The sequence below is a fragment of the Miniopterus schreibersii genome (assembly GCF_964146895.1).
Source record: "Miniopterus schreibersii genome assembly, chromosome: 9".
Classification (NCBI taxonomy): Eukaryota; Metazoa; Chordata; class Mammalia; order Chiroptera; family Miniopteridae; genus Miniopterus; species Miniopterus schreibersii.
This window is the reverse complement of record NC_138118.1, coordinates 57,805,659-57,832,852: the sequence shown is the minus strand read 5'-3', so window position 1 is coordinate 57,832,852 and position 27,194 is coordinate 57,805,659. Positions and strand designations below refer to the sequence as shown.

The 27,194-nt window shown below is 41.6% G+C and overlaps 1 protein-coding gene across 3 annotated transcripts in view; it reads right to left on the bottom strand.

The window, feature by feature from the left end:
• The window catches only part of CDK14 (cyclin dependent kinase 14), a 496,475-nt gene that overhangs the window by 128,756 nt on the left and 340,525 nt on the right, over positions 1-27,194 (bottom strand). For all 3 annotated transcript variants that reach the window (XM_081147672.1, XM_081147670.1, XM_081147671.1), the window contains one exon: positions 416-479. In XM_081147672.1, coding sequence (XP_081003798.1) covers positions 416-479 — 64 coding nt within the window. The remainder of the gene's footprint in view (positions 1-415; positions 480-27,194) is intronic.

Here is a 27,194-nt window from a genome sequence, read left to right as displayed (position 1 = left end):
AAATATTTTACATTAAAAAGGACTGAATGCTGTACAATAGGACATTCAGAATATTTCATATGTTTAAACTCAAATTAATTAACCATAAATTTCTAGTTTTTTAAAAAAAAATCAAAATGTAATGTTTTCCTTTTTACAACTTAATACTTTTCCTAGTATTTACAAGAAGTCACACAGATTGTCATACTCCAATTTAAATTTTGTTTTTATAGAAACTGAAAATCTCTCATGAGGGATATCATTTATTCTATCTTTACAGACAAATAAAATGTGAAAATAAAAGAACTCCACTAATACGCAATGGAGAAAGTAACCAGAATTTTTCAAGGTAATATATTCACTTGAGGGGGAACATTTATACCTTCACCCTTGGCATACAGGAAGCACGTAGTCATTTGTAATTAATGAAACATACCTGGCTTAAAATGTGGTAAAGAGTGGACTCCAGGCCAAGTGTCCTCATTTGGCGTTCCAAGAACCTAGTGGAAAGCAGGAAATTGTGGAAACAGTCTTATTATTTCCAAAGCACTCAAAATTCTCCAGTGTAGAAAACAGTACACTGCATATGATGAAACTCTGGATTTTTTTTTTTTTTCCATTATCGTGTGCCAGAAATTTTATTTCAGTAAAAAACAAACCCGGCTAAAGAGCCACCCAAGATGAATGTCTGTGTTTTAACAGATGCAGCTGAATGAGGTAAGAAAAGTTAAATTGGCTGTATTTTATCAACTCCAAATTTAACAAGTAGGCTTAGGACTCAAAGGATAAGCTATCATCCTATCATCTTCATGGACCTGAATAAAGTATGTCTGTGTCCCTCATGATTCTTTCATGAGCTTTTGCCCTTCACTCCGGTATCAGATGTCTCATCACTGAACAGTTCTAAGAATTCTGTCATTTCTCATCCCACATCCTCCAAGCACCGTTATGTTTCAAAGAAGCAGGGCAGACAGCTTGGGAGGCTCGCGTTCTCTACTGGCCGTATGCTCATGACTGTTAACATCTTTAATTATGTGATTTACAGGTTTCTCGTCCCAAAATACTGTTCTCCCTAGACTTTCCCCTTTCCTTACCCACACTTCTACCTTCTTTCCCAGTGTGCTTTTCTATCACCACAACGTTTGATCTGGTTAAAGGACTTAAAGGACAATTCCTGCTCCCATATAACTGGGAACACTCCATCTGAATTTCCAACTCCACCATCTATGGCTATTTTACTCAATGATCACAGTAAATCACCAAAGGAGAACAGTGGAGATAAAGGGTTCAAGGCCCAGACCCTGTATACAGACTCCTTGCACCTCTACTTACTTACTAGTTACGTGACCTTGGACAAGAAATAACTTCACTAAGCTCCTGCTTCCTCATTTGTAAACCGGAGGTGATAACAGCACCTACCTCATCTGTGGTGAGAACAGTACCTGGCATCGGCAGGTGCTGTGTCCCTGTTAGATACTATTCAAAGCACCCATAGGAAATGGGGGCAGTGACAGGCAGCTGGCCATGTGGGAGAACCTAGTCTGTCCACTTTTCCACAGTGACCCCTGGGCAGGGGTCTAACTCCAACTATCATGAACCAACACAAAGAGTCAGAGGTTAAAAAGGGCAAGAGATAAAGCCAGAAGCTGGCGAAACAGGAGGAGTGGCAGGTTTTGGGGGGGGGGGGATGAGGCATATTCACTTGTCTCTGAGGATTAGCAGGCACCTCTGGGCAATACGGAAATACAGAGCTCTGATTACTGATGCATTTATTTACTGGGGGGACAAAGCTGTCCAGTCAAAGGGTGGCGCACATATAGCAAGCGCGTCACGCACTGGCCCCCACTCTGGTGAAACAGGGCTAAATACACATATTATGATCTTCACTGGGTTCAGGGGATCTGATAATACGACTTTTCTTTAAAATTGTAATTGGCTAATTTAGCAAGTACTAACTGATACAAACATTAATAGGCAGATCTACTCAAACCAGGTCCCACTAATGATGAGCTGGGTGGGAGTGGGGATGCAATTAGGCGACAGGGCTGGAAGAGTCGTGAGACTGGAAAAGAGACAAAGCCACTGTGTCTGACGTGAACGAGTGTGATAACAGTGTCTCTGCAAAAGGCACCCCCCTCCCTTTCTTTTTACTTATTCCAACCACGATGTCAAGAGAGGGAGACAATCTGGTGTGCAGACAGCGCACACAGCTCACCGGGGAAGCCCCACTTCGAGCTCACATTGAGTTCTGACGAAGGACAAAGGGAGTCATCGGTATTATACTTTAGCAACTAAAGAGAGAAACTTTCAGCTCAAAATCACGACTTGATCACAGCTAATCCATTACATATGAAATAGAGCCTCCGAAGGTTTTATAAACAATGAAAAGTCCAGCCAGGTCCTAAATCTCCTTCCCTCACTCCTCACAAAGGTACGATTGCTACCCCAATGGTACCTGCTTCCACGATGCTTGTGTTAGCAAAACCTTCTTACAGGCACCACCCTCATCCAGGTCCAGTGTCTGTTTCAAAGTGATCATCAAATATTAAGGCCATCTCGTAAAATTTACTCGCAAAGAGAAAAAAATATGACTTTTTCATGAATTATTAAAGCACTGACTGATGAGATTCCAGGTCTCAAATTCTTCTCCTGCCTACAACTCCTGGGCCACCAGCACAGGAAATATAAACTGGGCAGCCAGTGGGCGAAGGAAAAGAAGAATTAAAAGTCAGTTTTGTTTCTTATAAAAGCCTTTTTGGGAAAGACAGTTTGGGTGAAACATATGGTTGGAGATGATAGGGTACTTGTGCAATAAGGAAAGTGGGTGTGTGTTGTCTCTAGTGTCAGAATTTCATTTATATTAATCAACTAAGAAATTCCACTACCAAGATGCTTTTAAGTCAGAAAGAAAGAGAAGTATTATCTAAAAGCCAAAAACAACCTTTTGCAAATAAAACTGCAAAAAATAAAACAAAATTGTATCCGGTGTGCCTTCAACACTGAAAATGTGGTTATCTGTCTGCAAATAAGCATCTCAGGCCCATTTTAATCTTAAAACAACATGCTCTGATATGCTAAAAACTCACCTACAGATTCATTTAAGCAGCTTCACCTTACACCTGTGCTGTGACGAGCACATCTTCCTGTTCCTTTACTGGTTCATTTCTTCGCTGGCCTAACATCTACTGTGTGTCACAGAAGACAGAGGGGTGAGACTGGGCTCTGCCCTGAGATGCTCCTACTCTGGTGAGACAGATGAACAAAGACATCAATGAGCTGCCTTCAACATAAGTGTTCCCTCAGGAAAGGGCAGTGAGAGCCCAAAGCAGGGATTGCTTGAGTCTACCAGGGGGCAGGGAGGAAAGCTGCATTGGAGAGGATCAGCTAGTGGTAGAAGGAACCCTGACTAATGGTCGGCCAAGTGAAGAAAGTGTAAGAGTGACAGGAAAGTATTCCGGTTAAAAGGAAAGGCTTATGTCAAAATATTTCCTCTAAATACCCATGTTGCTCAGGCCCTTATATCTTCCCACTGGTTTCCTCTTCCAGAATGTCCTGCCCCTAATTAGTCAGGTTAACTCCTACCTCTGAGTCTAGCTTCAGCCCACAATTTACCTTCTCCTGAAAGACTTTCTGGATTCTCTGGTCCAGGTTGCATGTGACAATCTTTGTGATCTCTGGGGGCTTTTTGCAGATGTCTACAGGACCTACTCACTGCTTCATAATTGTTAGGTAACTTGTCTGTCTTCTAACTGAACTGTGGACTGACCACAGAGTGAAGACCATAATGTTTGTGTTTGGATTCCTACTGCCCACCATATGCCATGTACTCAGTAAATATCGACTAAATGAATGAATGGAATGAATGCATGATGTATCTGGGTAACTGTGAAATTTGGTGCGACTGAACTGTAGACTGGGTTATAGGAGGGGAGGGGGCTAGGGCCAGAACCAAATCCAAGGGAACTATATTTTAACTGTTTCAGATTTTCCCAAACTACAGGTCCCATTGGGCTAACATCTACTGTTTGTCACAGAAGACAGAGCGGTGAGACTGGGCTCTCACTGGGGAATTGTAAATTTCATTTAGAGTGTTGACATCAGCATTTTTAAAAGAAGAAATAAAGAGGAGATATCAGAGGGTAACATACATGGTAAAGATCCATAGTGTTTTATGAAACTTCTGTTCAGGTTGTATCTGTGTGTGTGTGTATGTGTGCACACGCGCGCACGCTCCCTGTGAGTCACGATGTAAAATGCATTTCTTACTGTTTAAAAGCCATTCTATAGGGAACAAGAAGTTATTAGCTGAAACCAAGAATGCAGGTGATAAAGCAAGTGTGGGGGCTGAGGGCAACGAGTTTAGTTCTGGGCCTGTTCAATGTTAAAAGTGCCTGCAGGTCAAGATAGGGGATGTGAAGACGGCAGTTGGAAATACAGACATGGATCTTAGGAGAGGGATTTAAGATCCAGAAAAACATGTGGAACTCTTTAGCATACGTAGTAGTAGAAAACAAATGCCAAACCACAGCTACAGAATGATCTTTCTTCGCCATGGTTACATATACACAGTTCCCAAAAGAATGTCTCTGAATTCCAGGACTTTTCGTATCTGTTAGGAAAACAAGAGGGGGTCTCACCTTATCAGTAAAGATTTACACTGCTTGACCCCGATGAACTCGCATTTAATGCCCTCAAATGTATTCTTCCAGATCTGTCTATGCGCTGACAGGTATGGCTTAAATCACACCAATCATGACAGCCTCTGAGGGGCAGAGGAAAAAAGAAAAAGAGAGCCCCTCTGCTAAAACATTTACTTTATAAATTCTGAACTTCTAGAGCTGAGTTCAAGAACTAGTGTTTGGCCCTGGCCACTGTGGCTCAGCTGGCTGAGCGCTGTCCCATGCAGCAGGAGGTCACCAGTTCAATTCCCTGTCAGGGCACATGCCTGGGCTGTGGGCTCGATCCCCAGTAGGGGGGCGTGCAGGAGGCAGCCAATTGACGTTTCTCTCTCATCGATGTCTCTCTCCCTCTCCCTTCCTCTCTCTCTCAAATAAATTTTAAAACATTTTTTAAAAAAGAAAAGACTATGCCTTTCAGAGCTGTCCAGTTGGCTCTCAGGAAGATCAAATGGAGAAATGAGGCTCAAGTGATGTTAAATGATTCACAGCCAACTGACCAGACTCTAGAGAGATGTTCTGGGTATTGGAAACTAGGCTTTTTCATTCCTTCTTTCGGTTCAGTCCAACACACACACACACACACACACACACACACACACACACAATGTATATATATATGTATACATGTCTTCGGTGACTTAAAGGAAGACACTGGAAAATATCTTACGTTCTCCAATGGCACACAATAGAAGGGATTTGTAATATTCTGATGGCTGAGTCAGGATTAAAAAATATTTAATCAGATAGGAACAACTGCCTGAACCTAACACAGAGAAACCAAATACCAACAAATATAAAGTCCAGTACTTAGGTTCTATTAATTAATTATTCAAGATGGGAAGACCTGGCTGGCAACAATATGTGTAAAAAAAGACTCATGGTGTTTAGTTGACTACAAATTCTATGGGACCACCCAGTGGAAATCAAAGGAGACTGAGGCGGGCTGACTTTAAGGTGCCGGTAGCCCCTGCCTCCTGGTGTTCATACTCTTCCCCTGGAGTGTGGATGGGACCAGGGACTTGCTTCTAATCAACACAATATGGCAAACTGACAAGGTGTCGTGTCTGTGATTATATTGTGGAAGATGCTCACTCCCATTTCGCTAGGAGACCCCCCCTTGCTGGCTTCGAGGAAGCAAGCTGTCGCGTAGGAAGGACACACGGCAAGGAAAAGAAGGTGGCTGCAGCCAACAGCCAGCAAGACCTGAGGCCTCCGTCCAACAACCCACGAGAACGTGAATGATGCCAACAGCCAATGAGCCTGGAAGTGATCCTTCCCCAGCTGACCCTCAGATAAGACGCAGGCCCAGGTGACACCTTGACTGCAGCCCTGTAGGACCCTAATACAGATCGCCCACCTAAGCCAGGCCCGTACTCCTGACCCACAGGCATTGTGAGCTGATGAACGTGTGTTGTCGTTACGTCTGTATTGATATGGTTATGCAGCAATAAACAACTAATACAGATGTAATCACTGAGCCATATCACATACCAGGCGCTACCTGTAAAAAGGTATGAAAATAAACAAGGCAGTCTTCCATGGGATGACCCAGAAAGGTCAGGGTACGGTGGACCCACGTCCCATGAGGTGGGTTGGAAGCTTACTCTGAATGAGATTGGAACATCACCTGTAATAAATCAACACTGCAGTGTCCATGGGGGACTGACTGACGCTGTGCTGAGTCAGACGGAAAACAAGGGCAATGGGGTGAGACATCAGCATACAACAAAGGACGTCCGCATGACACGAGCTGTATAAAATGGGAGACAGCCTTCTGAGGTCTAATCAGAGCTAAGGGTTGGACGGCACATTTTCATTCAGATACAATAAAAATCACATTCTGCCTCCATAGACGGAGGGTCATGTGCAGTAAAATTCTGATGTAACACAACAACAAACAGTTTGGGCGACAAGATGAGGTCATGCATTTACATCTACCTTGGTTTTTATTTGTCCTAATAAGGGTAGATGGGGAGAAGTGAGTTGATGAGGAAAGGGTGTGACTGAATGTGGAGGGTAGGGAAGGTGCGGATGAAAGCTTTCCTTCCCCGATTTCTATCCAAAGTAAGTACCAATGTTCATTATGTTGCAGGGAACCAGCAGAATCAACAGCAGCTATAAAAATATTTTCTAGTAGCAAGATAAGCAAAATATACCCATGTATGTGGTGTGTGTGTCCATGCGTGTGTGTGCGCACACACACATACATTCCCTAAGGCTTAAGCTACAGTGCCACTAAATAAGGGGTTAGGCTGTTCAAACTGTTCGTTTCTGACAATGCCAGTGGCGTACAGGCTGGATGTAGGATTAGGAAAGCTGCTTTAAAATGCTGATTTGGGGTTATGTTCCACGGAGCAGTGGAGCCTGTAGTGAGATTCTGCAGAGCAGGGAGCTTTACCTAAGAACAGCCAGGAGAGGGAGCCACGGGACTGAGAAAATGAAAAGCGGCCGTGCTTCAGTAAACTACTTGAATATATTTAATCAGCTGGATTAAAGGAAATGGTGTTTCCAAAATATTGTGCAGTTTTCAGCATGGCAAAGGGTTAGGTGAAAAGTAACCCAAATAAGTAAAGGACAGCTCTTAGAGTTTTATTTTAAGTGAGTTCGAATCACCTGCTAGAAGGTAAAGGCCAGGCTTAGAGGTACTTGGCTAGACATGGGAATCATCTGGGAAGTAGAAAAAAAAAAAAAAAAGATAAAGAATACTAACGATACTAAAGAGTGGGACACATCTCATAGATTCTGATTTAATTGGCTGAGCTGCAGCCTGGGTATGTGGAATTTTCTAAACCTCATCAGTGATTCTAATGTCAGATAAGGTTGGGACCACTGACTAGCCCAATGTACCTAGGCAACCCCTTAGAGGTCCTCAGTTTTGTTAGGTGCTTTATAGATTGTTTTCAAAGCCTTTGGCCTGGATCGGGAGGGCCACAAAGGATTTTTGGTAGATGAATGAAAAACACAAGCAGTTGGCTGTTAGAGAAATTAGAAAATGCTCTTTACTGGAAAATTCTGCAGCTCATTTAAATGTTTTCCTCCAACTAAATTTTCATTTTTTCCCCTCTCTTTTCTTCTACTGTTTCTATTCCCTGTTTCCCTAAACCCTGACTCCTCCATCCATTTCACTCTCATTTCAACATCTTCCCTTCATTTCACTGAGTGATGTTATTGTGACAGGGCTTCAGACTGTCAGTCCCCAAATGTGCGCTGTGGGAGCCATGGAGATGGAAACGCACGTGCCCGTCACTCAGGAGCCAAAGGGTGGAGGCCACAGAGGCTGGGGGTGCGGGGGGGGGGCGATGTTGCCAAGTGAACGCAGAGGAACTAGGTTGACTGCCTGAAGCAGCAGCACAAAATGTAGAAAAACCAGGGAGAGGGATCTGGAGGCAGGAGCACGAGGTGCCAGAGCCTTGCTGCTCAAAGCATGGTTCTTGAATCAGCAGCCTCAGCATCATCGCAGAAAGAGGCTCAGACCCCACTCCTGACTGGATGCATCAGAACCTGTAATTCCAACACGAACCCCAGGGGAGCATGTGCACACTGAAGCTTGAAAATTCATTCTATAGTTAAGCCTTTAATACATTTTGCGTTTATTCCTATATATGGTGTAAAAATGTGGTCTAGTTGCATTTTACGCATGTATCTGTCCAATTTTCCCAACACCATTTATGGAAGAGACTGTCTTTACCCCGCTATGTTCTTTTGTCCTTTGTCACAGACTAACTGACCCCACACAGGCGTGGGTTTATTTCTGGGCTCTCTGTTCTGTTCCATTGACCTATGGAACACAACCTGGGGTTATGTCTGGTGCCCTCCCCACCCTGTCACTCAGATGCTGGTGCAGCATTATTAATAGGACTGTTAATTCATCTCAGTTGACTTCTAAAGCAACTTATGAATGCAAGACCAGCAGAGACCGACAGACAGAAGCTGACGGTCGGCCAGGCCGCCTCGCCAGCTGCGTGGCTCCTTTCCTCCCAGTTGGTGCTGCGGTGCTTCTGCTGACCTACCGGACAGGGCCTGGTTTCAAAGTCAAGGAGTGATACAACTATATTGCTTTTTACAAAGAACACCTATTTTCTCACTCATTCTTATTCAATCTCACAGTCATAGGAGCATTTATCCCTCAAACCAAAGAGAGAGAAAAAATGTTCGTATTATTATTTTTTTTCTTTCTGTGGACCTAGTGCACAGGATTTTGTTTTAATTAACATAACACGCATCCCTGAGCTCACCACCTCAGGCAAAAGCTGGGTCATTTAAGTTTTAACCATCACCAGTAAGCTCCATCCTGAATCATGTTCATTATTTTCTTTCCTTTTTAGGTCCTTGTAAAGATTATAAAATGTGTTTTATTTTCAATTTTCTTTTTTAATCCCCACCCAATGATATTTTTCCATTGCTTTTCAGAGGCAGTGCAGAGGGCGGGGGGACATCGATGTGAGAGACACATTGACTGGCTGCCTCCCGCACGAGCCTCAGTCAGGTACAGGGACAGAGCCTGCAACCGAGGTGCCTGCCCTTGGCAGGAATCGAACCCCGGACCCTGCAACCTGCAGGCCAACGTTCTAACCACTGAGCCAAATTGGCCGGGGCTTATTTTCAATTTTATATACAAAATATAATGCTGTAGCTAATCTTTTGGGATTATTTTTTAAACTTATATTGCTAAGATTCATCCAAACTCTTGTGTGACTATTATGTGAATGGAATATTATTCATCCACTGTCTTACTGATGGGCATTTGTGCTGTTTATGAGTTTCTGCCCGAGATTCAGGAAGGAAAATCGCATTATATAAAAATGGTAGGTTGAAAACTCATCCCGTCATCTTATTATCCCTCTACTGCTATAAAACTCCATAATGAAAAATAAAAGATTGGCTCCTAAAATGGACTTGTGTTCCAATGGTTTGAGAGCTGTTTGGGACTCATAATACATTTTCCCAAAGAAACGATTTTCTGCATGGTGGTTAGTCCCCTGGCTGATGCGCAGAAGGCTGTTAAATCCATAACAAACCAGACAGCGATACAGAGCCAAACCACCCGTATGACAGCATTTCCGACGAAAGCACAGCTACCATGGAAATCACAACACTCTCCCGATGGAGGCGGCCAGGGAGCAGGACAGGGCTCCCGTCCCCACGACGCAGGAAGCCCGAGCCTGGGGCAGCCACTCCAGCCCTCAGGGAGGCAGGATGGGACTGGGGTCAAGAACCCAGGAGCTGGGACTTGGGAGAAGTGACAAGAGCTCTCCTAGAGGGGATGAAGGGTGGCTACAAAGTGAATCATTTTCTCTGCATTTCTGGCCCTGCTACAGCCAGGGGCGGGAGGGACAGTGGCTGCCCTGCAGGGGTCAGGCTGGATTTTCTCTCCTCTTCAGCCTCTTACCTCTTCGTTCACAGAGGCACCTACTTGCACTTAGGAAGGGGCACTGGAGAGGCAGAATGGGGGCTCCCGGAAGTGGAGAGTACTAAAAGGGGTGCCCCCACCCCTGTGCTGTTGTGTCTGGGGGGGAGGGAGGACAGGACAGAGTAAGGGCTGCGCCTATTCTGGGAGTATGTAGGTCAGGGCCTGCTTACAAAAGGAAATCCATACATTTACCTTATTTCTAAAAAAGACGCTGCTATTTTTAGAGCTTTGAATGGGTGTGCAGGAATGTGTGAGTTACAACTAAATCTCTGGTAAGTTTACTAGCAGAAAGGTTGTTTAAAAATTTAGGTCAAGGGGGTTCCACAGTATGTGCTGCATTGGCAATATTTTATTATAGTTTTGCAACTGTATATATACTATTTGGATATATACAATTACAACTACAACATATGTGTATATTAGTACCTATTTATTCATAAAGAAATTACTGCAAGCCTGTTACTGAGAAGGACTCTGCTAGAGATGCTAGGATACAACTATGGAAAAGACAGTCCCTGATAAAGGGTGACCTTCATGATAACCTTTAGGTCCACAGGCTCCACAGGCCCCCACCTGGTCCAGAGCAGACTGTCTCTCTTAATGCAACACCAAAGACTTTCACCTATAAGTGGACTATTTACTTCTAACCAATTCAGTGGGTCCCAAACTGGTATTTAGGATACCAATGCTAAAATTTGGTATTTATCATCTGAAATGAGTAAATCAAGGTTGAAAACAAGGTATTCTCTCAGGAACTATGGGTTCATCATCAGGGTGACAATGAGTTCAGTATAATGTTCAATTGCTGTTATTCTTGATATTTAAATGCTAAACCGGTGTTCATTTAGCCTCATCAGCACCAGCTTAGATTATTGTGAGCTACCTGGTTAACTTTACATTATATTTTAATGCATTTCTGCATCAATGGCATATTTGGCCAATTATTTTCCAATGACTAGAAATTATTAGTTATGCACTGTGGATTATATATGAATCAGTTAAAAAACTAATGCAAAAGCAGATATATGCCTATATCTTCCTTACTCCTTAATCAGTTTTTTTCCCCCCCAAACAATTATTTCTGTGGACTAAATGTTTGTGCCTCCCCCCAGCAAAAAACCCACCTCATTAAGTTAAAACCCTAACCATCATCCCTGAATGTGACATAGTATTTGGAGGTGGGATCTTGGGAAATAATTAGAATTAGATTAAGTCAGGAGGGTGGGCTCTCATGATGGGATTAAGATCTTTCTTATGCACCCCTATGTTCATAGCAGCACAATTTACAACAGCTAAGATCTGGAAACAGCCCAAGTGCCCATCAGTAGGTGAGTGGATAAAAAAGCTGTGGGACATGCATACCATGGAATACTATGCACCTGTAAAAAAGAAGGATCTTTTATTCTTTGAAACAGCATGGATGGAACTGGAGGGTATTATGCTAAGTGAAATAAGCCACTTAGAGAAAGACAAGTACCACATGACCTCACTCATATGTAGAATATAATAAACAAAATAAACTGATGAACAAAATAGATCCAGAGACACAGAAGCATGGAACAAACTAAGGAATCTCAGAAGGAAGACAGAGGTGGGGGAGTGGGTGGGGAGAGATTAATCAAAGAACTTATATGTATATATGCATAACCTATGGACACAGACATTGGTATAGAAAAGGCCTGGGGGTGGGGTGGAGGGGATCAATGGGGGGGAAAAAGGGACATCTGTAATACTTTCAACAATAAAGATAAATTTAAAAAAAAAGAAAAAAAAGGAGGAGACGTGGGATCTCTCTGAGCACACCCTCCAGGGAAACTCACATAAAGACCACGCTGGACCCCAATCCTGCACTTCCAGCCTCCGGTCTATGATACTCTGTTACAGCGGCCGGTACTGACTGAGACTCCATGTCACGCAGGAAAGGGTGGGTTGGCAGGCCAAGAGATCTGCTGCCTGCCTGAGTGTACCAAGGAAAAGAGAGTGGAAACCTGTCCTGGAGGGGCTCCAGGTGAGACACACACACACTCTAATTTATCCTCCATCGTGATAGTTTGGACAGAAAGTTTTATAATGTTCAGAGGGGCTGGGGGGGAAGGGGCTCCAGGACCTATGAATATGAAATGTGATACAATGAATAATGAACCCTAAATGGGGATCTCTGAGCTATACACAGACATACAAATGATGACTGTAACGGGCTGAGTGATTTGCAGGGGTCACACGGCTAATGGTGACTGGTGGCGGGGGAGGGGCGAAAGGATGGTCTCTGGACTCCAAAGAGTTAATGGGCCCCCATTAGATTATACCATAAAAATCATTTAAACACATATGTTGACCTCTGACCATGAGTTTTATCCTCATGCAAATGACAAAATTAAGATTAAAGATACTCAGACAAATCAGGGGTTGGGCCAACAGTGGGCAAATCTTCCTAGTCTCCATTATATTTATGTAAGACGATCTTGTTTTGTTATTTCTTGGGAAGAAATAGCTTTTACTCTGGATTATCAGCATATCACAAAACATTGCCTGGATGGTTTATTATTTTCAGTAAAGGAAAAAGTTTCCCAAAAGTTAGGAATCTCAACGGTGACACAGTGTGGCCTCCTTGCACAATTGAAGCTGTCGCAGCTGCTCCTCCTCTGATCTCTCAAGAAGGCAGCATCTCATCACTCCCTGTCCGCTGCCCCCTTTCTCCACGGACAGGGTACAGGGCACAAAGGACAGCCTTACAAGGCTGCCTGTCAACAAACGGGAGCAAAGTGCCAGTCCAACGGAGGTGCAGTCGTCTAATGCTCACATTCACTAAAAAGGCAGGTCACTCGGTCCTTTCAAAGAGCTCACTGACTGTTTTAAATATTCAGCCACCTCTGTTTTATGGTTTCTTATGACTGAAACAGGCTCCCAGTACAACAAGTTGAGGAATGGCGATTAGGGTGGGTAGGCATTTTTGAAAGATATAAAACTAAGACTTTGGCCAATGACACTGCTGCCAAAGAGTCCTGGGGACTCATTCTTTTAGTACACGTGAAATTAAATTCAAAAAGGAGGAAATCTCTCATTGCCACTGCTATTTCCCTTATGTTGCTGTTAGAGACAGCACACAGGCAGCTGACTCGGAGTCTTACCTGTACGAGATTGTCCTCCGCAGATGCATTTACAAACCACACTGTAATCTACAAACAGAGCCATGTGTGTCTTTCCTTCTGCTACCAGCCTTGTCAGCAGCAAACATATGATCAAGTCCCTTCAAGTACCACACTCAAGTCCAAGAACAATCACCGTAATTTTCAGCACTTTCTCATTCCATGTACTATGCTTGCATGCATGCAACTTAATCAGATTTAAGTCGAAAAATTACTGTCCTCTACTAAATTATTCACCCAGGAAGCCTTAAGCCACCTCCTACCAAAACTGACGAGTTTGGTTTCCCCAAGATGCCTTTGAAAATGTACTTTTCTATCTTTGGATAGTCCCCTGCTAGAAACCCATCTCTTCCTAACAGCCTCTTCTGTCATTAACTTCAGAACTAAGAGATCTGAACAAAGTGGCAGGTACAACTATAGTACAGAACAAGGCAATTGAGTATTGTTAGGCGTGTTCATAATATAAAGCAGAATTTGACTCTCGTATTAATATGTACTATGACAAGTTTTGTTACTAGATTAGAAACAAACACTTTGAAAATACACAGACCCTCCCACCCCTGACCAAGAAAACCTCAATTATTTTAGATGATGCCAGTGGTGATACAGGTGAGCAAACAAAACACCTCAAGACATATCCCTAGTTCTTAAGTCACTTTACAATTATTCAATATCAGGTGCATTTCAGGCCAGGCTGGACTGTGTTTGGAGTGAGGGGAAGGTAGAAAACTCTTAGTTGGCTGGGTACAGAAAATGTTCATGTTTGTAGGCTTCAGAGGGGCATGTGTACAAGATAAGAGCATTAAGTACTCAGGGGTTTCTGTAAAACTATGAAAATGTGTGTGGAGAGTGCTGGCAGAGGGCTGAGAGAAAGGAGAGTCTCAACTACACCCTCAAGTGCTCCCTTGGTGCAGAACATGTGGATACACCATCTCGTTTAATTCTCACAACAATGCCTCTGGGTGGCTCATATTCCTCCATGTCACAGATGAGGAAACTGAGGCTTAGAGAAAACGGACTTGACTAAGGCCTCACCAAGCAGGAAGCAGCAGCAGGATTTCAAAAAGGTGAATGGTTCCAAAGTTCACACTCCTTTTTTACTATTACACTGTTTCTAGGTTCTGGGTTCAGTTGGTATCCTTCCCTCTGGGCTGAAGCAGTCCACCCGCACCCAGCTGGGGAGCCATCGTCACCTCCTGGAGGCAGCCAGGGGAGGCCAGGGGATGCGATTCTAACACGATGAGAGAACTCTCTTCTTCCTTACCCTTGACACCCCTCTGTGCTACGTATTTACCTGTTTCAGTTCTGAAGAGAGTAAGTACTCACATGACATACTAGAAGCCAATCCATTAAATCGAATTAGTTTAACTAACTGGCTATACCGCTTGGTGATTAAGAGACTGTCAATCAGAGCTGAGTTTGGGACTTGGTCTGCCATTTACTAAACCAACCACATATATGACCTTGGCAGACCCTGAAGTAGGAATGTGGTCTCCAAAATCAATCTATCTGCATTCAAATCCCACTTAAATATTTTGAATGCTATAACTTAACCTCTTTTATTCCAGTTAGTTAACTTCCCTGGGCTTCAGTTTCCCCTTTGGGAGAACAGGAATAACAAGGAGTGCCTACCTTATTAGGCTCTGGATAAGAAGATTAAAAAAGGTAACACATGTAAAGTACTTAGAATACCACATGAAACATAGTAGACTCAGTCAGTGTTAGCTGCCTTCACTATCATCACCACCATCATCATTATCATTTGATAGCTTAGTTTCTTTAAGACACACTTTCCTTTTGTGGTTATGGGATAATAATACCTATTTCACAACAGAGTGAGAGTTAATGAGATAATGCATAAAATGTTTAGTTTGGTACTTTGTTAGCTAATAGTAATAGTAGTAATAATAAAAATAATTTACCTATCTATTTTCCCATTGTTGGACTTTTCTAATCAGAAAGATTTGTGTCCTTGTGAGTATTTAGCAGCTCTGAGAAGGCTACTGTCTAAGCCAAATGCTATGAATATTTTAAATTTTTTTCTAATTTATCCTGTAGAATCATCAGGTCAAGTAATAATCCCATCAGTAGTACAAGAGTATACTTATTTTACCTGGCCAAGCACAGGAATTATCAGTTTGAAAAATATTCCTTGAATTATATAACACATATACACTTGAAGATACATATTATATATTCTATGTAATATGGAAGTCAACTTTAAGGGCAGATCCTAAGACCAACAAAAATCAAGCTTAAATTTCATGTTACCATAATACAGAAAACAGATCTGGGAAGTAGCAGGAACAGCAATGCTTTTATTATGAAAAGGAGCCTTGATAAGAATATCGTATTCCACTGTGTGAGAAGGTGGTACCGTGATATGAAAAAATACAACCTTATGAGGTACGCAGTGTCCTCAATAGAAAAAGAAAATCAATAAAAGCCACAGCTCACATACTCCCAACCAAAAACCAGCTGTTAGCACTTTTGAAGGATTCAGTTGTTTCATTAGATGAAAAATGTCTCCGTCGAGGGCTTAATATATTGATGCCCCAAAGAGTTCTTCCTTACTGCCACACGGCATCAGTCTTAAAGGAGATCATGGTGAGAGGCTCCAGAGGCCAAGGGAATAAGTTAAGAGGATGCAGCTTCTCACCAAGCAGGAAATAATTCTGCTTGAGAGAATATATATCCGTCCAGAAAGAGCTGACAAACTATTTCTTAAAAATACAATGGAAAGAAACTAAAAGAGATTCATTCCAGACATTTTCTTTTCATCTTGAACATAAATGAAAAAAGTTTGCTAATAAAAATATAATACTGCCCAGCTGGTGTGGCTCAGTTGACTGAGCACTATCCTATGCACCAAAAGGTTGCTGGTTTGATCCCTGGTCAGAATATGTATCTGGGTTTTGGGTTCGATCCCCTGGCCAGGGTGCATATGGGAGGCAACCAATCGATGTTTCTCTCTCACATTGATGTTTCTCTCTCTCTCCCTTCCTCTCTCAAAACATGTCCTCAGGTGAAGATTTAAAAATATATATATTAAAAAAATAAAATAAAAAAAATATATATATATGTGTGTGTTTGTGTGTGTGTGTGTGTGTGTGTGTATATATATATATATATATATATATATATATATATAAAATACACATGCTTGTGTGTCTCATAACTAGATACCCATATCTGCATTTATATAAATTTCAGTGCAGTCTCCAGAGATCTCTGGTGATCTAAATAATGGTAACATGTTTGCCTCTGGAGGGAGAAAAGTGGTGCTAAGGTATTGGGGTAAGAGACATATTTTTACTCTTTATCATTTTATACTGTTTGAATTTTTAAAAATCACGCATGTTTTTAATTAGTTCTTCAAAACTATTGATAACTATGTAAATACATATATAAAATGTACTGGGACATTTGGCAAGATCTGTAGATATTTCTGGTTGTCACAAGGGAGAGAGGGAGGGATTGCCACTGGCATTTAGTGGATAGAGACCAGGTTTGCTGCTAAACATCCTACAAGCACAGGGTGACCCCCTAAATATCCAGCTTGGAGGGTCAGTAGTGCTGCTGCTCTAAATTACGGGCCTTCCCACAGAGAACATAAACACACAAGTATGAATTATACAAACAACTATTAAAGCTGCCTCTTGGCTCCTCACTGCTCCAGACAGAGTATATCATCCAGAGACAGGGAATGGAGAGACTGCACAACCCCAACCCTCACACCCAAGCAGTTTCCTGTCTGGTTGGGGATGAACAGCTCTCATCAGTGGCTCTTAGCAGGGGAAGCAGTAATAGCAAGGTCTGGACCCTTCCTGTGGCCTCAGGAAGAGGTGACCATAAGGCCCTCTCTTCATGGGTCTATGTGGGTGGCAGAGGGCCTTTAGGGGCTGTATTGCTTCAGTTATTCATGTTTAAACAAGTTTGGTGAAAAGCCATTCACACTTCCACCTCTCAAACGTAGCACTAGCACCTACATTCAAACTAACATTACATAACTCAGGGGCATCATCCAATGATCTATTTGAGATCCTTAGGCTTCAGTTAATTTAGAGACAGTATGGTGACCAAAGGAGGAAACTTCTTACAAAGCACTATTTGTTTAGAGAGCCTCTGGTCCCCCAAAGGCACCTTCACAAGACAGCTCACCAATCTCACATCAGGAAGTACTTACAGAGGTTCCACTGACGGCAACATAAAGGAGGAATGACTCCTGCCTCCTTGAAATGTAGTCTATTTAGGTTAATTTAAAAACCTGTCCCTATGTTGTGCTTTCTCTCTCTCTCTCAGTCATATTTCTTGTCCTTGTACATTTTTGCCTTATGATGCATTATAAAAATATCATATAATGTTTGAGCTGAAAGGGATCTTAAAAATCGCCTAACAAAATCCTCACATTTTACAGATAATAGAATAGCTAACACATATAGAAATTTCTCTGTAGCTAGCGCTGTTCTAAGTGAGTTATTTCAATTACTTCAATTAATTCCTTTAATCCTCAAAACCACCTGATGAGGTAGATATTACTATCATTAGCCCCATTTTACTGATGAGGAAACTGAGGCATAGAGAGGTTAAGTACCACGTTGTGGCAGAATTCTAAGATGACCTTCGGTTAGTCATGCCTTTATATAACCACCCCCGCACTGCATGCAGGCAGAATCTGTGACTTGTTTTCAGTCAATGGAATACGTCAATAGTGAGGGGAGAGTCAGTCCCAGAATTACATTCTGTATTAGTAGACTCAGGAGACTGGACAAAGATTCCCCCACTAGCCTTGAAGAAGCAAACTGCCATATTGTGAGAGGTATTACAAGACAGTCACATGGCAAGGGACTATGGAGGTCTCTAGGAGCTGAGAGCTAACAGCAAGAAAATGAGAACATCATTCCTACAACCATAAGGAACTGAATTCTGCCAACACAACATGAGACTGAAGTAAGATCCCAAGTTCCAGAAAGGACTGCAGTCCAGCCAACATCTAGACTGTAACCTTGTGAGACCGTGATCCGAGGACCCAGCCGTGCTACTGCCTGGATTCCTGACGCATACAAACTATGAGGTCATAAATGTATGTTTCTCTAAGGCATTAAGTTTGTGGGAATGTGTTATGCAGCAATGAAAAAATAATAGACATGTCCAAGATAACAAAGCAAGTGAAAGGTGAAGCAGGATGCAAACCCCAGTGGTCAGGTTCCAGTATCCATCCCCTTAACCACAAACACCAACTTGTTAATAACGGCACTCTATGGGGCATGGAGAGGTGAATTATGTTACTTACCCTATTTAATTTTTCTTCATTGCACTTTTTTACTCTCTGACATGTTATACACTGATAAACTCACGCATGTACGCATGCATTATTTATTTTCTGTCTCTCTGACTAGAATATGGGATCTATGTGGGCAAGGATTTCTCACTATTTTGTTCACTGTTATAGACTCATCACCTAGAACAATGCCTAACACCAAGTAGATGGTAAAATTATTTGTTGAATGCCATGAATGAATGCAATCACCGAGAAGCTGAGGTTTGTAGATTTGCTGGAACAAAGGCTCGAACCACAAAGCCAGACGTAGCTAGTTTTATCACTGATCTTGACTCCTCACCCCTTCCTATAACTGCACCTCTGCCACCTGACTATACAGCAATTCATGGCACTCTGACTAGTTTGGCCAATGGCATGGGGGTGGACGGGAAAGGGGCAGTTACAAACGTAGGACTTAAGAAAAAACACCTGTTTCCATTCACTCTTCTTGCCCTCCTGCCACTGCCAGAGAAAAGCATGCCCTGATTAGCCCACTGGTCCCAGGAGGGAGGGAATGTGTGGAGCAAACCGGGATTTAACCTGTAGTTGATGAGCTGAGCTTGGATCAGCCAACCCCAACTAACCCAAGAGCACTTGAACAAGAATAAATAATTATTTTTAAGCCATTGAATTTTTAAGTGGTTTGTCGTGCAGCATTATCAAGGATGAGGAGGAGTTCTTTGCACTTCTAGTCCCCCTGCAGTACTGATAACCTGAAATTTCACACATTGGCGTCATGGGGAGAAAGCCATAAGCAGTAAAGGAAGATATAATTAATGCTTTAACAGTCCCTTTGTTGGCTATAGGATGCTTTGTAAACCATTACACTAAAAGCAGCTTTTAGGATAGAATAAATCAAAGATCATAATTCTGTTAAAATGACAAAACAAATACATAAATGCCCTCCTGAAATTAAGGCACTACAAAAAATTACACAGGATTAAAGGGACAATGGAGGTGTGAATTGGAGCCAGGAGTTCAATAGCTGAGAAAGCCCAAGTCAATGGAGAGCTGACAATAGTTAATCATCTACTTTCAGGATCTGAAAGGACTAAAAGGGGTTTGAAATTTTGTAGCCTGGAGTCTCTGGCTATACTTTAAAATACAGTATTATTGTCCATAATTCAGTCAAAATTGAAAATAGATCAAAGCTAGGTCTACTTGGTGCAATTTTCTCTGGATAAGGTGTAGAAGGAACATCAAAGCCTAATACTACAGACATGAAAGAAGAAATGCATGGAGCTGGTACCTGCACGGAGCTGTCCATTCAGAGCGGAGCCAGCCCACGGGGCTGATGCAGGCAGTGCGAGTGGAAGCGAGCTCAGCACAGAGGCTGCTACATCGCTGCCAGTAAGAACAGCAAAGTGAATCTTACCCGAGACAACTGTATGTTGGGCTCTCTCTGCTACAAACTCTCTCTCTACATATATTATCTTCAGTCATCACAGTAATCCTACCAGGCTAGGTACCCTTGTGTTCATGAGACAGACCAGGCCAAGAAAGTGAAGAGTTGTATGAAGACAAAGAGCCAGTCCATGAAGAATGTGGGAAAGTAACAGGGAGCTCTGACCCCAAGGCCCTAATTCTTTCTGCTCCATCATGATACTCCTGAGGTTTCTGAACAAGGATGGCTTCTTTTCCTTTCCCTTTCTTCTTGTTTCTCTTGTATTGAGGATTTTGAATTTACCTAGTATGTAACTACTCATCATTAACGTCACATGAATTATATCACAAACTCACTCAGAAATACTACTGTCCCTCTGTATAGCCACAGTTATTGTTTGCCACTGCAACCCTCGGCTGATGCAAAGTCAGTCTACTTTGGTTTCAACCCCGAAATTGAATGAGACTGGTAAGCAGCACCATTCTTTAGTTATGGAAATAATCTGGAAGTCTGGCTGGCTTTTGCACCCTGGTTGCTCCGTAATTCAAAATGCTCTGTTATCTCCGTGCACAGATTCACCTACTTACAGGACACGAGTAACAACAGAGTACAGTGGTGTTGGCTCTCCCTGAGAGAGCTCTTTGAATGCACAGCCCTTCCAGAAGCTCTGACACTCATCCATTGCAAAGCCCTGCTCATGTCAAGCACAAACACCTGTTCAGGCAGCTGGAGGAATCAATGAGAGCTATAGACAGACCAAAAGTCCAGCATTTGAGGGAGCATCACCAAGCATCCAGCCTACTGCTGAGCTGAGTTTATATGGAAACTGACCACATGTGATTTTAAAAGGGCTCTCCTCTCTAAAAACGTTGTTTTAACTCTCAGCTTTAAAATTTTAATGAAAATGTTATATGCAAACATAATAATATTAATAGTAATGATGAACAGTATATAAGAGTATTTGATAAAAAGTGGTTCTGTTAGCACTGGCCCAGTCCTGAGTCCTTTAAGGAAGCCCCATCTGGAAATAGCTCTGTGCACTCTCTGAACATCATACCATATCCATCTGCTCAGCAGAACGTTCTCTCTTCCTCCCACTAATGGGCACTTAGACATATTTTATACACTGCCTTTTTTTTTTTTTTACATATCTTGAAAAATCTTTCCATACTGGAGAAAACAGTGGGGAACAATCTCTTTTCAAATGGTCAATCTTTTTTGAAAAGTGGAATGTATGTCACTAAGAGATATTAACTTCAGAGAAAATAGACCTGTGTCCTTAAACCGTTTTGCTCATTATGAATGGACTCCAGCAGATAAAGTGAAGAAAGGGAGCATCACTGGGGACCCAGGAACAGAAAAACAAGAGTCCACAGGGATTCAGACTGCCTTCTTCCTTGATATAAGGATTTTGTTTCTTATTTCCTTTCCCTGGTTTTCTTAACAGGAACAATAGGCATACTGGCGTTTGTGGGAGGCTTAAACAAAGGCCCCTCCTAAGTCACTTTCTGCGCCCCTCTAGATGCGCAGTACGTGCATCTAAAGTTACTATGGACAATGCTTTGTTGAATTTATTCAATAGTTTAACAGATGAATAAAAATCATTCACACATTCACACACACCCCCTCCCACTTCTGTAGAAGCTGGTTTCCAAAACCTTCAAACTTGCCATAACTGATGAATATAAAAGGCATCTAGCATCTAGTAGCATTAGGTGGATCACAGCGAGGTCTGAGGTAGCACGTAGTGAGGTTTCAAAGGCACCCTGCAATGCTGCCTAAGATCTGGACTGCAAATCTCCCAGGGAGTACTGACCAAATAGCTGATACGGCTGGAGATGGGTTGGGTGGGCTGTGGAGGGGCGGTAACAACACACAACTCTTATTTCAACAGAGGATGACAGCCCAGGTAGAACCACGTGGCACACATTAAACAATTACAGAGAGCACAATCTCTGAAGAATATGAACTGCTAAATGTAAACATCTCTCTAGGGGACTGCACCACCTCTGATAATGACTTGATGGATTTTCATCAATCCTTGAGAGCATGTTTGGAATAGACTTCCTTAAATTTGATGGATACATGAAATCCAGTCCTTGAGGCCTGAAGGGCTGCCTGAAATCATGGTAAAATGAGAGGCATGTGTAAAGGGTGACTGGTAGAAATGTGTTATGAGTATTATGGTTTTGCTGGCAGAAAAAACATGTCAGATTTCAAATATTTCCAAATCAAAATCCACAAGGGCTGAAGCTCTAAGCCGCAGGTGTATAGTTCGCAAGCGAAGACTGCCTGGAGGGCTGCTGTTTCCACAGGCAGCTCTCTAACCCACAGCATCCTCCAGTTAAACAGCAGTACGGATCTATTTTTTTTAGTGATGGTTAGCACAGGCACTGTTCACTTTAGGTCAGTAATCCATATCTGCAAAGCCAAAGTTCTGTATTAAATGCTAATTGAGAGCCTAGTTCTCATTACTTTAAATGGGAGAAATTTTGACATGCTACATGTCAACCCTAACCCTGCCACCATCAAGTTCTCAAAATGTAATTAAAACACAGTAATCTACTAATATATGTCACCAACTATCTTTTTTACAATACTTCCTGTAAAAGCAAACAAATGTTTAGTGGGATGTTCATATAATTTATTTTTTTGCATGTAAACACAGAACTGAGTCTGACCTATATTCTATGAAGCAAGGTATGAAAAATAAATACGTGTTGACGGGGAAAATCGCTGTCGGGAAGAGGAATGCTGCTGGATGTCTGCAGTTACTGGGAGCAATGCTGGGTGTAGATGGCACATAGGACAGGTACAACCTGTGTGATGTGAATCGTGACTAAAGAGGAATTAGCAAAGGAAGAGCTTCCTGAGGCTGCAGACACCAAAGTGGCTAAAATGGATGGAATGTGGGTAAGAGTGAAAGCAGGGAGTGCCTTGAAGGGGGAGCGGCCTGAGAAAAGAAAGAAATAGGAATGAGCTTGGTAAGTAAGGGGGCTCCATAAAGAGACTGACCAGAGTTGATAAAAAGGAACAATAGGCATGTGAGTTTGAGTCAGACAAGAAGAGATTAAGGTGTTAAGGGGTCTGGACCTCACTTAATGCATTAAGACAGCAAGGAACAGCACAGGAGACTAAGGCAAAGTCAAATGACAGTACACAGAACATTCTGTTAGAGGAAGACGGCATGCTAGAAGGGAAACACACTCAGTACATTAATAAATATTAGTGACAGTAGACAGAACTTTTCAAAACTTAGTTTCAAGGATTATGTGTTTTAATATGAATAAAAAACTAATCAAAGCCCTGGCTGGGTAGCAAGTTGGGGATTCAATCCCCAGTCAGGGTACATACAAGAATCAACCAATGAATTCATAAATAAGTGAAACAAAACAAACTGATCTCCCCACCCCCCGCCCTCACTCAATTGATGAAAATAAATAAATAAATAAAAGACTTTGAGAGCTGAAAGGGGCTTTCACAGTTGGTCCATTCAACAGTGAAACTTTGTAAATGGTTGGTCCAAACAGCCAGGCAAGCAGGCACTCAGGCACTGCAACCCAAGACAGGCTGTCTCTTCACACACTCTGGGCATACACCATAGTGGGATGTAATACTTATATCTCAAGTGAAACAAGACTCTATTAATAACAATAATGACAACTAAGCTTTACTGGCAGCTAACTTAGTTTAATGACAATTAACCTATGGTAAATTTGTTTAAAATATTAGTTTGTTTAATGCTCACAAAATCCCTATACTTGCTGAGTACTATTGCCACCTCTACATCACATTAAGCCTGGAGACAATATATGGTCTTCTAATAAACATCTGGAAAAAATAATCATTGTATACAATGGCATATTTAATGCTGTCGAGTTGGTAACATTTGTAAAAATCATGGAAAAAAGAACACAGGCTAGACCATCATTCTAAGCATGATCTCATGTTTCAACTCCAAGAATGAGAAGTTCACAAAGGAATTTCTACTTCGGTTCTGCATTGCCTTTGTGTTTTAGTTTTACCATGTCTATAAAAAGTATTCATAACAAAATAGAAAATCCCTGAAATAGAAACTAATTTGGGGAAGCAAGGGGAGGCAAATAGCAGACAACTTAATGTGAGCAAAAGGAAGTTTTGCAATTAAATTATATTCCCTTCTTCCCTAATCCCCAACTTCCCTCATACCAGAATTATAAGTATTAAAACTTGGTTTACCTAATGTGTGACTTCAAATAATCAGTACTGGATGATAATAAACCGAAGGCAGAGTTTAGTGATGGAACCAGCATAAAAGACATGTCTATTGGTGTGATGTTTTAAGGTTCTAATATCTTGACAACTAACAAAGATGTCATCAGCTTAAATACTAGAAGAGTTTATGTGAGATACTCTCAGCACATCTGTAATTATAAAAGAAAAGAAAATCAGGTCACCTACTTTCCAGTGCAATTTTTCAAATTTGAATAGCTATTTCACTAGTCATAGAGACAGGGCCTGGAACACTCTCCAGCATTCTCTCCCGTGCAGAGCTAACCCTCTTTAGATTGAGTCTTAATTACATGTTACCTCAAAATTAATCCTGTTACATAACGTTTGTGATTATTATAGTCAGACACAAAGATTCTCCTAACTAAGAACTGCCTTTTCTTAGCTCAAGGAGAGGCAGCAGGAATAAAAACCCACAAGGATAATGAGACCGTGTGGTCTATAGAAAGAAAGTTCTTTCTTTAAAAACATTGGTGAGCCTGGCCAGGCGGGGCTCAGTGGTTGAGCATTGACCTAGAATCTAGGAGATCGAGGTTTGATTCCGGGTCAGGGCACATGCCCAGGTTGTGGGCTTGATCCCCAGTCAGGGGCGTGCAGGAGGCAGCCGATCAATGACTCTCATCACTGATGTTTCTATCTCTCTCTCCTCCCTTCCTGTCTCTGAAATCAATAAAGAATATTTAAAAATAAATAAATAAATAAAAATAAAACATTGGTGAATAAATAGAATAGGAACCTGGGTTCCAACCAGACTGGAGTTACTTATGAAGAACAGAAACTCCAATACTCTCAATGCTGGAAGTGACATTTTAAAAAAAGAAAAAAAAGCCCCATGTGGAAAATGACCTGGCAGTTTGCCTTGATGATTTCTAGAATGTCTTTCTTTAAATCTTGACTCAGTTTCTGGACTTGTAAAATTTTGGAAAACGTAGGTAATAAAAGAAAATACGAAGTTCTAATAATTGGTACAAACAAGTGCACATAAGCAAAGAACAATCTACTGCCAGAAAACAGAACTCAAAGTAGGAAGACAGTGAATAACAGACTAGTTCAACACTAGCTGATGTGGAGGCATCTGTCATGGAACAACAAATATGAAGCCCTGGGAAGACCCCCTGGGGGAAGCACTGGGTAGGAACCTAGAGAGAGGAAAGGAAGGGAACAAAGGAAGAGGGGGATTTGGGTTTTGTTTTCTATGTAAATCCAAGCCTCTGTTTGAGGTTGTGATAACTGGATGCCTCTCCTGCTGGTTTGGATCAATCAGGGTAGGTAATGAGTTACATAGTTTCAGCCCATGCTAATTCTACTGTTCGCAGTACTGGAAGAAGGTAAAATTCCGGTGCACTGGTGTCCTGAAACTGGCCAGGGCGAGGAGTAATCCAGGAAATCCCGGGAAAGTCCTGCTCACAAAAGCTCTGTTGTCTGACATTTCTTATTTACTGTCACATCCTCTAAATAAGTTGCATATTATTCTTTCTCTTACACACCACCCAGTTATTTGTATGTGGATCTATGTAAGTGACTCTTTATAATCAGTCTGAGGAATAGTCGCTCTTAGCAGCATGCTAAATGCTAGGGGTCATCAGGACACAATCACAACTTCCAGTCAAGATCAAATAACAGAGAATGAATTTACCCTCCTGCTCGAAACAACTAAAACATCAGTGAAAATACATACGCACACAAAAAAAATTTGCTCTCAAGTATGTAAATGTCAGGCAACAAAGGACAGTGATTCCCAAGAGACGGAAAACAAACAAGGTGAAATCTACCTTACCGCCTGGAAAAAAATTCTAGGTCACAATGCAGAGGGGAAAACGAAGGAGAGCTTAGTAACCTCTCTCAGTTGAAAATATGTGGCTGAAAATCCAGGAAAGCAAAGGCTGCTAGAATTTTCAGAGTAGACTATCAGAGAGGGGAAATCAGTATTGTGATAAAGCTCTGATGATCTTGATGATTCAGTTAAGTACTGGTGAGTGCAGAAATTCATGAAACTACCCAATGCTAGGGAAAGAACCACCCAAATAATTAAATAGTGCCCAGAGCTCACTCAGGGCTGAAAACAGTGTATATTCCTAAGAGTAAGAGTGGAAAACCTCTGCATCCACAAAGCATTGTTTTGAGTACTAAGAAGGGCCTTGCTTCAGTATTATAAAAAAACTCACCCTCGGCTAAACACAGCTTGGGTCCTGCCTATTAAAGCCTAAAACCAAGACCTCAAAGGGTAAAGCTGTTTCAAGTAACTTGACCATGTCACAGAACAAGCTGAAGAATATTTTTTGAAATACAAAGATGCCCAGAAAAAATTCACACTATATGGCATTGAATAATAATTTAAAAATTTACCAGACATACAAAAAAGGAGGAAAATACAACTTATAATGAGAAGAAACATCAATCAAAAAAGCAAGCTGACCCAGAGATGACGACGATGGCAGAATTTATAAAAGAGGAAAGCTATGGAAGAGATAAAAAAAACAAACTCCTACATGTGAGATGAAAAATGCACTGGATGAGATTAATGACTATTTAGACACTGAAGAAGAAAAAATGATTAAACTTGAAGACATGGCAACAGAAATGCTCCAAACTGAAACATAAGGAAAAAAGTAAAAAGTCAACAGAATATCAGTGACAATCAGTGAATCAAGTGGCCAAACAGATATGTAGTTGTCACTCCTGAAGCAGAGTGACAGAGGGAGGTAGAATAAAATATATTTTAAAACAGTAACCAGAAATCTTCCTAATTTGATAAAAATGTTAAACTGACTTACAAGTTTAATGAACCCTAAGCACAAAAGTAAACCAAAAACTACCTCATAATCAAATTATTTAAAACTAGTGATCAAGAGATAATTTCAAAAGCAGCCAGAGGCAAGACACAATACCTGCAGAGCAACAGAGATAAGAAAAGCAGCATATTTTATGTCCAAGATAATGCCAGATAATATCATTTCAATAGATGAGAAAAAAAACATTTGACAAGATCCAACTTCCATTCCTAATA